Below are 14,673 nucleotides of genomic sequence, written 5' to 3' on the forward strand. Positions count from 1 at the left end.
ACCCCCCCCCCCCCTTTCTTTCTTCAGATCCCGTCTTGCGCCGCACGCCACGGCCAAGACAAATATTCTCACCATCTGCCGAGGGGTTTACAGAGAGCCGGTGCAAATGACCTATGAAATCGCTCACTCCCCAAAAAAAGAAAGAGAATGAGCACACACGGCATGTGCAGGTTGTGTTAGGTTTGGTTGATGTGGTCCACGGCAGGAATTGCAGGACATTTCTTATCGAGCTTTCCGGGAAATGAAAAATCAAGATAACTTTACTTCCCCGGGCAGATTTTTTTGATTTTCACAATAAGACAGGCACGAAATAAAAGGACGTGACTGGAGGCGAACTGGCGTGAAGCGAGGGGATGTTTGAAAGAGGCACCTCTGTCACCCTGCACTCCGGCTCACGTCGACATGGATGGAAACCAGATGGCTGAGACTGATGATAAGAACTCTCCACAGGGGGGAGGGGAAGGGGGGGGGGGAAGCTGTTCAGTGTCTTGCTGTGAATTCCAGCAGGAATCTTTGTGAGGAAGACGAGAGCGAAGAACACCATCGTTACTTGAGAATCGCATCGTTTAGAATCGGTCGTTTTTTTTTTTTTTTTAAATCGACCGAAGATTTGAACCGCCTGGCTCCAAACTAGCTGTCATGAAACAAAGAGATGAGGACAGAGAAGTGAGGGGGGTGGGAAGAGGGGGAAGAGATGGTAAACACCCCGCCGAGCCAGGGAGTCACCGGCAGCTTCACTTTATTCTCACGGTTCAACCGCACCGTGAAGCTCTGGAGGGGTTTTTTAGACGCTAATTCTTCTAGATTTGCTGCTCTATCTGATGCCGAGAAGACGAATCCCCACAGAACCCCCACCGCTGATCCACATCCCCACTGAGCTTGAGTTTTCCTTCATTTCATTTGGAGGAATTCTGACGTATTTAGCAAAAGGGACGGTTATTTTTATATTTGTTATTGCTGTTGTTTAATGTGATGTAATGAGGTGCCTGTGCTGCGTGTCGACGCCACCCTTGATATGAAGATAGAGAACGGTTCAACTTCCCCTCGTGGAAAAGAAGAAGAGGAAAAAACATACCAGTGAACAGCAGGGAGAGGCTTCCTCCCTCCTCGACTGTCCACCAATCACATCCTCTCGCTCAGATTAGGTTAAACGGCTTAACCCGTTGGCAAGACGTCAGAGACGACTCCTCCACACAAGGGAGAGGCCTTTGTACACACACACACACACACACACACACACACACACACACACACACACACACACACACACACACACACACACACACACACACACACACACACACACACACACACACACACACACACACACACACACACACACACACACACACACACACACACACACACACACACACACACACACACACACACACACAGCATGTTGGAAAAATACCTGCCAGCATCGGGAAATCAAACTCATTTCCATCTTCCCCCATGAGGGCAAGTGGAAATGCCTACGGGCTGCAATGAAGAAAACACTCTGTGTGTGTGTGTGAGAGACAGTTCAATCGAGCAGCAGATGGGAACGCATTCACGATCTTGTATCATTAGAAAAATGTTAAAAAGCGATTGGTGTCTGGTCTAGGAGGCGATGTGTACGTCCGTTTTACGCCTGGCGCCATCATGAGGTCTGCAAATCTCGCCGCTTTGTTTCCTAAACAGCGTCTGGAGCTCCATCCAGACACCGGGTGACACAATGGGAGCTCTTATTATTTTAGGAGGAGGAGCACACAGAGATCTGGCATGTTATTGGTTGAGGAAGCCGGCCTTGATGAACACGTGGTCCTCGACACGCAGAGAGGAGTCACCGACCTTCACTGTCTGGAGATATCGTCATCTCTGATGTTCTTCTTTAATATACATCCAGAACTTGGAGAACATAGAAAGAAAGTCCCTACTGAGAACTCCAGAGCCTGAGGATCATCATTACTTGTTCTTCAGTGTCACAGTAATCATCTGGAAGTTGTCTGTGCAGATAAGAGCTGCTAATAACCAATTTGGCACATATTTAATGGTTCAATTCGCCAAAATATAGGCAGAAGCCATATCTTTCCTGTTAATGTCCCCAAAGCAAAGCATCATGGGAGTTGTGTGTGTGTCGTCTGGGGTTGCTTCAGGTTCCTCCTCACAGCCACGCGGCTAAAAGCCGCTCCCAGATGCTGAAGCTCGGCGTGCGTTTGTTTGGTTTGTGCACGTGTTGCAGGAACGGAAGATTTGACGAGCCCAAAAAAAAAGGGTGTGGAAACTAAATTGAATACTTAAATATACGCTTTCCGTAAACACACATGTGTGTGGTTAACGAGATGGTTATCTTGAGTGTAATTAAAAGTGGATCCACACACACACACACTGAAGAACTAGACTCCTCTTCCTCCCCGACTTCTCTTCACAGGCCACATTCCTCTGCTCGTTCCTCCGAGAAACAAACGGCTGGAGACTCAGTGGGGGAGACGCCATTGAATTCCACCGAGACTTCTGGAAAACATCCAGAACGGAGACGGGGAAGGAACACTTCGCCTATTGAAGGAGAAGCCAGTGCTGCATGCTCCCAACACACACACACACACACACACACACACACACACACACACACACACACACACACACACACACACACACACACACACACACACACACACACACACACACACACACACACACACACACACACACACACACACACACACACACACACACACACACACACACACACACACACACACACACACACACACACACACAAAGGCCGAGGTTACAGGGCCCGGTCCAGATTTGCGACAGAGATGGAGGGAGGCCGTAGAAAGGTTTAATGAGCCTTGGTTAACACTCATCAAGGGGGAGACATCTCCTTTAGGAAACCGAAGCGGACACTTTAAGCTGCTTTATAAACTCCTAGCGTGCTCACTTGTGTATTTATTCCCTCAACCAAAGGTTCCCATCGCTAGAGTCCAGTCCGTCCTCTCGTTGCACGATGTCGACATACAAACTGCAACGCAAACCGAAAGCAAACCGTAAATGTGGAATACGAAAGTCGTGACCCCAATTTAACTCACCATTGGAGGAGAAACGCTGACACTTATTTTTATACAATATGTCGTCGGGTGCAGATTTACAGGTCAAAGAGCTGCCCGTGTCGACCTGTCCAACGCTCATATTTACAGCTCCGCCTCTCTGCAAAGCTCCAATTAGTTTGTAGTTTTTACAGTTTCATTTAATGCACTCGGGGGACAGAGGTGATTACCCTAAATGGGGCCCGGCTCTGCCACTGTTGGCTCTGACTCGCCTCCTCACTGGGGACCTCATTCACTGCAACTCAACAAACAAATAAAAATAATAAATAAGGATCCCCGTCTGGCTGCCTGGAGGCGGATGTGTGCCTGAATGCATCTTCCTCTCCCTCTCCCGATGCTGCAATCCCCCTCTTTCTCCAACACAGTGAGCGGAACGTCTCTCATTCGTCCCTCAGCGGGGCCCCCTTCATTAATTCCCCCCCCCCATCACCCCTCCACCCAACTCCCTTTCGGGGGTACAATCCCTCTGTAATTGTTTCTCCACCAGCAAATGGTCAAGTAACGTCTCCGTCTCGGCCCTTTTCGGAGGCGGCTCCCGTCTTTGAACTCGGCGTGTCTAAACGCCTCCACGTGTCTCCGCGTGGACACTCCCCCGCCTCCACGAGGAAAGAGCGGCGACGCCCCTACACGTCCACGTCGTGCGTGTTGATCCATCCCGCAGAAGGCCGGGAGGTACAAATGCACCGTCGTCGCCTCTTTCATGGGCCGATACTTTCCATTCGCTGCACAGAGAGGTCAAACATTCGGGGTCAGAGACAGACGGAATAACGAGGAGAGAGAGAGAGCGAGAGCGCGAGAGGGAGAGAGGGAGAGCAAGAGAGCGAGCGAGAGCAAGAGAGGGAGAGAGAGAGCAAGAGAGGGAGAGCAAGAGAGCGAGAGCGCGAGAGAGGGCAAGAGAGAGCGAGAGAGGGAGAGCGCGCGAGAGAGAGGGAGAGCGAGAGAGCGAATGAGAGAGCGAGAGAGCGAGAGAGAGAGGGAGAGCAAGAGAGAGGGCGAGCGAGAGAGAGCGAGAGCGAATGAGAGAGCGAGAGAGGGAGAGCAAGAGAGCGAGAGAGCGAGAGCGTGAGAGCAAATGAGAGAGCGAGAGAGCAAGAGAGCGAGAGAGGGAGAGCAAGAGAGAGGGCGAGCGAGAGAGAGCGAGAGCGAATGAGAGAGCGAGAGAGAGAGAGGGAGAGCAAGAGAGCGAGAGAGCGAGGGAGAGCAAATGAGAGAGCGAGAGAGCAAGAGAGCGAGAGAGGGAGAGCAAGAGAGCGAGAGAGGGAGAGCAAGAGAGCGAGAGAGCGGGAGAGCAAGAGAGCGGGAGAGCGCGCGAGAGAGAGGGAGAGCGAGAGAGAGGGAGAGCGCGAGAGCGAATGAGAGAGCGCGAGAGCGAGAGGGAGAGCAAGAGAGCGAGAGAGCGAGGGAGCGCAAGAGAGAGGGAGAGCAAGAGAGCGAGAGAGAGGGAGAGCAAGAGAGGGAGAGCAAGAGAGGGAGAGAGCAAGAGAGAGGGCAAGAGAGAGCGAGAGAGCTCGAGAGAGGGAGAGCAAGAGAGCGAGAGAGAGAGGGAGAGCAAGAGAGCGAGAGAGCGAGAGAGCGAGGGAGAGCGGGACAGCGCGCGAGAGAGAGCGAGAGAGAGAGGGAGAGTGAGAGAGAGGGAGAGCGAGAGAGGGCAAGAGAGAGCGAGAGCGAAGTCGGCCCCCAGTCTGAAGTCCCTCTGAGCTCTCGGCGACAGCAATGAGACCGTGAGGGCCAACTATTGCGTAACACAGCACCGAGCGTCTGTAAGCAAGCATCCGAATGTTTCTCACAGCGCGGGGTCGGGCCGTCGCACCGAGAACACGTCGCACTGATATTTAAACTAGTTTTTTTTTACCACCTCCATCAGCCGTTACCGTCGCCACGCCGACAGACACGCATCATAACGTCGATCGCCGGCTGCTTCATCTTACTGCGTCCACACATCAGGGCTCCAGACTAACTTTTTTAACTAGGAGCACAGTGGCCCCTAACTTAAAATGTTAGGGGCGCAAGCAGAAAATTTAGGCGCATACAGGGTTTTCCTGGGTCAAAATTTTTAGCGGCGTTAACCATCTATTCGTGCAGTCGAGATATTGAGTGAGTGATCAGCAGCTGGCCGCTCTGCCATGATGCGCGCACACATCCGCGCACACGGGTGAGCACACTCCTCACTAGCACCCCCTCCCCCCGTTAACAACTCTTCTCGGCTCGCCCACATTTTCTCTATGCAGAAAAACCCACCCACAGTATAAATCGACTTGCAAAGTTTTCCCATCATTTCTACTGTATTACTGATACATAATTTCGACAATATACAATCTTATGCCTTTTTGCCTTCATGAACTGCAAAACATTCACAACAGAGAACTCTTCAGAAGTTACTGTATTGAGTTTAAACATATTTTAAGAAAAACATACCTTGAGCATGTGCATGTTGCACTTCGATGTGGCCAATCAAAACATCTGTTGGTTGCTAGAGATGCACCGATCAGGTTTTGGTGCCGATCACCGATCACTGAAATCAGTATCTGCCGATCACAGATAATACCGATCACGGTGTCGATTGAAGCATTCTATTGATTGTGTAGCATTATTGCTATGAGGACTATGAGGAAATACATATATAAAGCAACTCAAACATTAAAGAAATTACAGATTTCTTTAAACATTTAGGACTTTTACTTTGAAAAATGTCCTAATTGATACATTACAATTGTTTGATTGCTATTGTAGGGGATTCCAGATATGTATGGAACACATCTGCATCATTCATTTCCTGGAACTCTTGGGGAAATCTATATACAGGACTTTTCTTAACATACACAAGTCTGACTAATTTTTATAAACTCTTCCTTGGTCCAGTAAAAATGTTCTAATCTTAGCATATGTTAAGCTAAATCTCAGAAACGATCTCTAAAGATACAAAATCAGTTCATTGTTTACTTTTATATGTTCGTGTATGATTTGTCGACATCTTATTTTCAAAAACGGATGTTGTTTCACGTGGTTCTTTACGCTAACTTTGCAAAACCGGATGTTGTCACTTAAATCCTTCCGCTAACTTTCTCAAAACCCTCGCGCGCTCCCAATCGAATGTGTTTACCGTGAGCATCAGGCTCGAGTGGCAGACATGTGAGAGTCGGCTGAGTCGACCCAGAGATTCAACTCGGGGGGGGGGGCCGCCGGGTGGTGAGGACCCCCTCTGACCTCTCACTCTGCGGCCTCATGAGACATTGTCTCCGCTGCGGTGCGCCTCTTTTCACACATTAGCCCCCCCCCCACACACACAGGCCAGCCTTCTTCTTCGGTTTTCGTCTCCTTTCTTCTTCTTCTGGAGTTAATGTCGGTTAGCAAACCAGTCATTCAGGCATTACCGCTAACTATAGTGGGCTGAAGTGTAGAACAAGTTTGTCAGCAACAAAATATTTAATAACAAAAAAAATCTGCTAATTTACTGGTCGCGCATGCGCGAATTGATGAAAAATTTACTCGCACTGTGTCTAATTTTAGGCGCAAAATGCGACCATTTGGTCGCAGTCTGGAGCCCTGCACATGCCCCAAAACATGAGACCGGGAGCTGTAGTTTCAAAATAAAAGCCTAACCGGATGACCAATTATTATTGGCGGAGCTTCATTGGACCTAGAAATGGTACCGCGGGCCAGAAAAAGGGGGCAGATAATTCATGATGTACAAATAGTCTTTGTTGTGACTCATCGCAGCAGGAGGAGGAGGAGGAGGATGATGCATCACACGATGAATGATCACAAACAGCAGATTATTCTGCCGTGTTTGTTCCCATCAACGTGGCATGCATCTCACCGGCACGTCTCAGATCACTTATTTACTCCAATCGGACTGGAATGAACTCGCCTGGAGACGCAGCAGGTCGGAGCATGAGCACGTGCACTCACTGGACACACACACACACACACACAGGCCTATAAACTCACATATCTATGTAACGCGGTTTAATGTGGCCCTCGTGAGCCCATATAAACAGCAGCAATATAAGGTTTAATGTGGTGCTGGTCTGAGGGCGGTGACGAGCGGAGGCTGCCAAAGCTCCTGTTGGTTCTGTGAGCAGAGAGGAACTATTTGGAGGATAAGAAGCAAAAGGTTTGGCGATGGGGTGGCTGGAGAGTCAGAGAAGGAAAGAAAAATAAGCCGAGAGACGTTGGGTTGTGAACTCTCAGGGATCACAGAGCCGGTGTTTGAGCCTCACCCTGAAATAACTACACTTTACTGTCCCTAAACATCACCTCGGCTCCACACACACACACAGCCAAAACCACTTGGGCTCAACGACCAGGACTCCTGCCAACGAGTCAGAGAGAGAAACACAAATCACCAGTTTCACTCATCACTTTGCACTTGTCTACTCTCAGGGGGAAATGAAATGACAAATAAGTGAAAATAACTGGATCTGAGCGGAGGTTAACACGCTTCAAGGGCAAAAATACTGCAGTGGACACACACACACACACAAAGAGAAACTAGTTTGTTCCTCCAACCGAAGCTTAAACATAATAAATGGGGAGGCGGCATTTAAAACTAATTTCCTCTGCTCGAATAAACCGAGGCCTCGACTGTGGAAGCACAACAGTGAGGCAGTAACACACACACTGATCAAGAGAAACCAACATTAAAAAAGACAGAATAACAAGAATCGCCCTTTCTTTAAAAAAAGGAGCGCCTGCCTCGCCGTCCTTCCCGTCTCATTCCTTTGCAGACACTTCCACATCATGCCATTTACCGACGCAGGCGACAGCACAAAGGCCCATCCATTTGAAATGTCAACACAATGTGTGTGTGTGTGTGTGTCTGTCTGTCTGTCTGTGTGCAAAATGTGACCGGGGACTTGTAGCTCGTTTATCCGAGACCTCGGGGGACCGATAGTCCATCAATCGCCCCCCCCCCCCCCCGCAGTCCTGCATCTTTCCCCATCTCAGACACACACCCCAAATACACACACTAGCCTCGTCCAGCTGGGTTTCGAAGCTTCCGACGTGCCCTGAGAAAGTCAAGTCTTCATGTGTGGCGATGGTGGACGGTCCTCCGGTGATTAAGGTCAGGTAAGCATGCTGGACATGGAGAATGTGAACCAATAACACACACACACACAACTGATTGATAAAGGACCCCAAACCCCCTCCGTTGTGTTCCGTGTAGACTTAGTGATCTTCACGTGATATTAAACCCAGAGGCCATTCATTCCTAAAGCCGTACATCTTTAAATGTGTATAAATAAGATGTATCCTTAAAGGTCATACAATCCTGCTACTTTCACTAAAAGGAACGTACACATCTCAAATCCTCTCGTTCCCTTTGGTGCGAGTTACAGTAAAGTGCAGTCACGTGTTCCCGTCTTATCTTTTATTTATTTATCTTCTGCACCACACCAACCAAAATGATTTCCTTTGGGAATTTCCCCTCAATCACTGGCTGCTCTGAGCGGGTGATGAACATGAGGAAGCTGTTGTGAGGGGAGCACATGCTGCATTTCTACAAGTGATCACTGCAGCTGAGGCAGATTTAAAACACCGTCATGAAATCAAGCTTTAAAAAGGACTTCAAACATCTGTAGTGCCACATTCACACGAGGAGAAGAACGCACAGACAGGCTGTGTGCCCGGCTTCACTGAGACTGAAATACATTCAAACAGGTGAAACCAACGGAAAGAAAATGAGTTACATCCTCCATTATTTTTTCACACACACACACTTCAATTATTCACCAGGTGTGTGTGAGCGAAGATGTTCTGCACTCGTACACTCCTCCACACTGCCTGCTTCCATTGCACATGAATAATAATAAACTCTCAAGATGTGTGTCTGTGTGTGTGTGTGTGTGTGTGTCACTAACGCAGTGTGTGCCAATGGCTTGACGTGATGTTGTATTAATGTTGTGTGTACTCTAACGATGTGCTTTTTTCTCAACGTTTCCCCGAGAAATAATGAAATTGCTGATAACTATAAAACAATCACGATCACTAGTTAAACACTCCACTGGACCGTGTGGAGTTTCTCCCCATGAGGGGGAAGGAGTCCATTGAAATGGTATCCGGGCTCCGTGCCTCAGGATCTCCTTTTGATCCAATGGATGAAGAGAGTCCGTGAAAGCCGGAGGATACCGAGCTGAATTTAAAAACAGCAGAACTATCAGAAGGAAGGCGACAGTTTGAGGACAACAGAAACATTCGATCCGGAAGCGTCTTCAGCTAGGAGTTGAAATATAAGTGAAAAACAACATCCCATCTTGTTATGATGCAAGAAAATATCATTCGGAGTGAACCGGGACGTCTCATTGGCTTGAAGAAGGAGTAAAAAACACCTCGGGCTTTTTTTTTTAACCCTAAATTCACTACGTACATCTTCCCTTTCTTGTCGAAGTCATTTAAAAGCCATTAAAAATGTAATAAAGGAGATTAAAAGCTCAGAATAACATTACAACAGCCCCCCGGCATGCCATCGCCGTTCCTCCCAGTGTAATGGGCCCGCTGAGGAAGGAGAATCTGGGATGCGTCGCGCCGACTCTGCAGCCCGCCCGCCGGCTGAGGCTCGGCGATAACGAGCTGCGCTAATGAGCCCGACGCCCACGGTCACCTCCCACATCGAGCGCCGGCTCGTCTCTCGATTCGCAGGTTAGACGACACCTGCTGCACAAATACATAGAGGAGAGAGTGGCGGGCTCTGGAAGACGACGGCGCCCGTATCTCACCGAGTCGAAGCGCCGAAAAGCATGAATTTGGTTGGTTCACTTCCTGTGCTCTTCTCCAAAAACTCCAGCTTTCTTCCTCCAACCCTGTATCCTTACACCCCCAGCCCCTCCCCCTCCTTCATTATTATTCCCAGCCCAGTATAGCAGCATCCAAACAATGTCGTTTCAGCTCGGTGCTCTTACATCAATTTGAGAGGAGAACAATGCAGGATTTTGAAAAATCCAAAATAACACACACACACACACACCAGCCCTCTGTCACACTGGCCACAGACACATCTCCAGGCACTGACAACCACATGCATTCTTGGCATTCTACGGCTCCCCCGAACTCTCTCTCTCACTCTGGATGGTCTACAAGCCGGCAACTCACTTGTTCTTAATTACCAACACACACCCCGAAAGCGGCGCAGCACCGATGTCAGAGGACCGGCGTAGTCGCCACGCGTGACTCACCGATATCTGGAAGACCTCCTGCGTGTCGTCGAGCATCTGGACCCGGATGGAGGAGAGTCGCCCCGCCGGCGGCTGGGCGAGAGGACGCAGGCCCGGCTCCAGAGTGGACACCCCAAAGCTATCCGGGGCGCCCAGCCTCTGTCCGGCTGCGATCGGCTTGTCGGCCGGTTCCACCATGGCGGCCACGGCGAGGGGCTCTCGGGCTGCAGGCGCCTCTGTTCACGTCTGAGGAAGGGGGAAAGTAGCGTTACGCAAAACTCGGGGTTGACAGATTGTGCCCTGGAAGCAGATAGTCCGCTCACTCTGGGAATTCGGGGCTCCAAAAATACACAGCAGGCAGAATCTGACATCCGAGCTTCCACATAGGCCCTTATCCCAAATAGCATCACATCCTGTGTCAAGTATTCTTGTTTTATGCATTTTTTTTTTAGGTTATTTGACAGATGAAAACAGACACGATGCTCCATGAACATTGTGGTGAAAGGTTCCAGTAGAAAACTTTGAGGGGAACTTTGTGCTTCATCAGTGAAAACCATGCCACGTGTATTGAGTCGACATTAAATGGGCCTTGCACAATGTAAAAGCACCAGACTTGTAGTCAGGGGGGATTTCTTTTTGAGGATGGCCCAGCTGGACTCGAGGAGGCCGGCCGAGGCTGGACAGAAGCGGCCGGACGTGTGTCACACACCTCGCCCGCAACCCAGACACAGGGCGCTGTGTGAGACACGTTCAGACACAAATCAAAGCTTCACAGGGGGGGCAGATGAGAACACACACACACACACAGACACACACACAGACACACACACACACACACACACACACAGCCCCCCACCTCCATCCCACACTTGATCGACCTCAACCTCAGACAGACATGCTCTCAGACGGTTGGTGACATCACAGCTGAGGAATGTTTGAGGAGACAGTCGGGGGTGGGGGACTGTGGTTTCTACGCGAGTGCGCTCCCGGATCCCTTTCAAATTTGCTTTCTCCGAGGGGAAACTCGTCCTCGGTAAATCGATACGTCATGAGGGACCTGCCGGGCAACTCGATGAATAACCGGTTGATTAAGAAAATAACCAGCACATTGATTGCTAGTTGGGAGTTGCAGCCCGACAGCAGAGCCAGATAGACGAGTCCATGAGGAAGAGGCCTCCGAGGGGCTCTGTACCTGACCTCTTGACCTCTTGCTCAACCTGAATCACCCACCAGAGAGATATATAAACGTATGCAATAATGTGGGAAGAGACTTCCCCTCTCACGCCTCGCCTTTTATGACCAACGTGAGAACAGAGTCCCCCCCCACCCCCCTCGTCGTTTGCTAATCCCTCCACCTGTGGAACACAAGCGAGCGCCTCTCTCCACCTCAAGCTGAAACTGGAAGCTGGCCGAGGCAGTGACCCGGTGTTCAAGTTACTCATTACACCTGTGGGGAAAGGAACAAAAACAACCTTTTGTTCTGGCGTGCTACCCGGACGCCGACGCTCTGACCTCATCGCGCTCTCCTGCCGGCAGGTGCCGATCGCCCCGACGGACAGCGGTGACGCGTCGGAGGTTTTCGGCGTCTCCTCGGTCGGGGGATTATAGCGTGGGCTTTTAGTTGGGATGGAATACAGAGCGGGCCGGGCCGCACGGGCACAAAGGAAGCCACTGTGGGAGTTTCCAGCAGCCGGGCTTTAAAGACTCGGGGAGGGACTCGAGGCCTCTCGAGCAGCCTTTGAACTGGCGTTGGTTCAACGTTTCCCAAGGGTTTGAGAGAGGGAAGCCAGGCTCTGGGAATCGGATGCGTGTGTGTGTGTGTGCGTGTGCGTGTGCAAACACAGAGAAGGCTTTATCTCTCACAGGCATCGACACGCAAAACTGCCTTTAACTCACGTCGACAATTTGGCTTTTCATAAACGAAGCGGGCATGATGGAGCATGACATCATCGGGTTGGGAACAGCCCCATTGGAGGGTTTGCGTAAGAGGCAAACACTTGCCAGCGATGACACAAGGTCCTACACATCAAGTGGATATATAAAAGCAATGTGAATGAGATGCAACGCTCGTGAAGAGGGACGCGACCACAACAAGAGAGGCCATGGGTATATTATTCTGCGTATTTCCGGCTTTAATGAACAGCGTAATCAAATGCAAGACCATGTGGATCATTTCCATTAGAAAATGAGAAGATGACCATACAGTCAAAAATAACCACATCCCACAGACTACTGGACCATCTGTTATCACTTCGACGTGACCCTGCATTCTCCGAGCGACGCGGTCGACCTTGCATTTCGTATATTGAGCGCATACTGAAAATATTTGAGTGCCCGAGGTCGAGATATTAGTCTCAATGTGGTGAGGAGAGAAAACGACACCTGAACATACAGCTGTGAGTACCATCACCTGGTTGTAATGCACCTTTACAACAGGGAGGATCCCATTCAATAAACAGCTGCTGATTAAACAGGAATCAAATGACACCCTGGAGCACCACAGGTGAGCTGCTCCTCCACACATCAATAAGGCCGCGCGCCAAGGTGACACCCTGGGGAGCTTCATTGTGACTGTGAGGAAGGGGGGTGTAACACCAATTCTCCCGGTGTTACGGGTGCAATATGGATTGTTAAAAAGAAGAAGAAGAGTAGTGATTAGGCCCAGCAGCCATTAGGACAAAGCAGGTCCTGTGGGGGCCGCCTCCCCACTGACCCTGCGCGCTGACCTCCCTCCGAATGGGGGAAGGAAGAGTCACTGCATATGTACACATTCTCCAGAAGGATTCTGCAGAAGCTTTGTCAAGTGGAATAGTAATTAAAAAAACACCCTCCACTTATATATAGGCCTATGAATAAATAAAAGGCTCACGAGTGACAGGACAGTTGGCACAGAGTGCGATCTCCAGGATGTAGGTTAGCAGGAGTAATCCCCGAGGCCAGAGGAAAGAAGTCAGGAGGCCAACAGCAACCTGGTCACACTGGAGAGACGGGCTGGAGCTGCGCGTGCTCGATATTAGTATGCATGTGATGACAAGGACAAGCCTATGGTGAGGTGTGGTGAACGGGAAGGACAGCGGGGAGGAAACAAGAACAACCCATAATAAAAAAAATTTTAATTCACCAAAAAGTATGTTATAAAAGACAATGAAATAATAAAAGAATCGCAGTATAGTATTAACCATCAGGACACATGGAGTGCAGCTCCGTGCCTATAATTAAGCTTACAGTAGAAGAAGAAGCTGCTGGACCTCCTAAAAACTCAGATTAGGCTGCAATGGAAGCTTAAAACTGAGCTCGTCTCGGCTCGTCAAACATCACGCGCTGTTGCCTCGAGAAGCCCAAAACAGGAAGAAAAGTATTTTTGTAAACATTTTTTTTGCAACAAATGTGGCGAATGTAACAAAAACACGAGTGTGCTCCACAGCAGGACCACAAGAAGCGGCGACGTGTAACCTCGCTTCCTTTCCTTCTCGGATAGCATGACTTCCTTACCCCTCTTTTTTCCTTCAGGAGCTCGGCGTCTCCAACGCGGACGTTAAATCCCTGGAAGTCGCTGCTCGGTAAATCCCGGTTCCTCGCCAGCCGAACCGCTCCCTCTCAAGCGGGACGTGGTCGCGCCGCGGTAGCCATTGGGAACAAATGTAGGGGAGACCCGGCGCGTTGAGCTTTCCACGGGAACAATAAAAGAGCTACACGCCGCCTCCAGGCACCAGCTCGAGGGGCAGGAAGGGAGAACGTGCAACCAGGGCAGCTTACAGCGACACCGCGTGGTGGTTTGGGGGAATGGCAGTGGGGAGGTGAAATGTTTGGGTATGTGCCTCAATGGAGAATTAAACTGTTATAAAGGTTAGAGAGGTTTTTTGGAGGGATGTTGCACCGTATTGTATTGGAAAGGTTAAGAATTTTAATGTAATATTTTTAAGATGTAGGATTCTTAAGGTTTGCCATCTGTTCTTTCATTGTTTTTATGTTCTAGAAATTGACTGAATGAATTAAAAAAAATAAAAAGGGCACCCGCAACGTTCAGTAATTACAGGTCTGCCTATAATGAGAAAATATTGTTAACACGAAATGTATACAGCTTTTCGTGTCAAAATGTTTTACCGTATAATGAAACTGATGTTTTATAACGAAAAAATAATAATATACTATATTATTTCTTATTTATAATAGTTTTTTATCTGGCCAATCGGCCATCTGTAGTCTTGTGTAAAACTATAAAAAGGAATTTGTGGCCAGTACGGGGATCGAACCCGCGACCTTGGCGTTATTAGCACCACGCTCTAACCATCTGAGCTAACCGGCCTAGACAACTATAGGCCTATTATTTAACTTCATATCTACAAACAAATAGATGTTACCTATTACGAGAATAATGTAACACCAAATACATTATATCATCATTTTATATATAATTAATACTAATAAAA

The 14,673-nt window shown here is 49.1% G+C and overlaps 1 protein-coding gene and 1 non-coding gene across 5 annotated transcripts in view; both read right to left on the bottom strand.

Moving 5' to 3' along the window:
- The window catches only part of LOC130204699 (FERM, ARHGEF and pleckstrin domain-containing protein 1-like), a 35,792-nt gene extending 21,803 nt beyond the window's left edge, over positions 1-13,989 (bottom strand). For 2 of the 4 annotated variants that reach the window (XM_056431641.1, XM_056431642.1), the window contains exons 1-2: positions 13,736-13,989; positions 10,265-10,489 (exon numbers count right to left, since the gene is read on the bottom strand). In XM_056431641.1, the coding sequence (XP_056287616.1) occupies positions 10,265-10,441 (177 nt within the window). In that variant the 5' untranslated portion in view covers positions 10,442-10,489; positions 13,736-13,989. Of the gene's footprint in view, positions 1-10,264; positions 10,490-13,112; positions 13,225-13,735 lie in introns of those variants that run through there. The other 2 variants (XM_056431638.1, XM_056431640.1) reach the window with 2 other exon arrangements.
- Positions 13,990-14,475: 486 nt separating this feature from the next.
- On the bottom strand, positions 14,476-14,549 carry trnai-aau (transfer RNA isoleucine (anticodon AAU)). Its single transcript has one exon. It is a non-coding gene; the product is annotated as a tRNA-Ile (tRNA).
- Positions 14,550-14,673: the final 124 nt, after the last annotated feature.

This window comes from Pseudoliparis swirei, chromosome 14 (assembly GCF_029220125.1).
Source record: "Pseudoliparis swirei isolate HS2019 ecotype Mariana Trench chromosome 14, NWPU_hadal_v1, whole genome shotgun sequence".
NCBI lineage: Eukaryota > Metazoa > Chordata > Actinopteri > Perciformes > Liparidae > Pseudoliparis > Pseudoliparis swirei.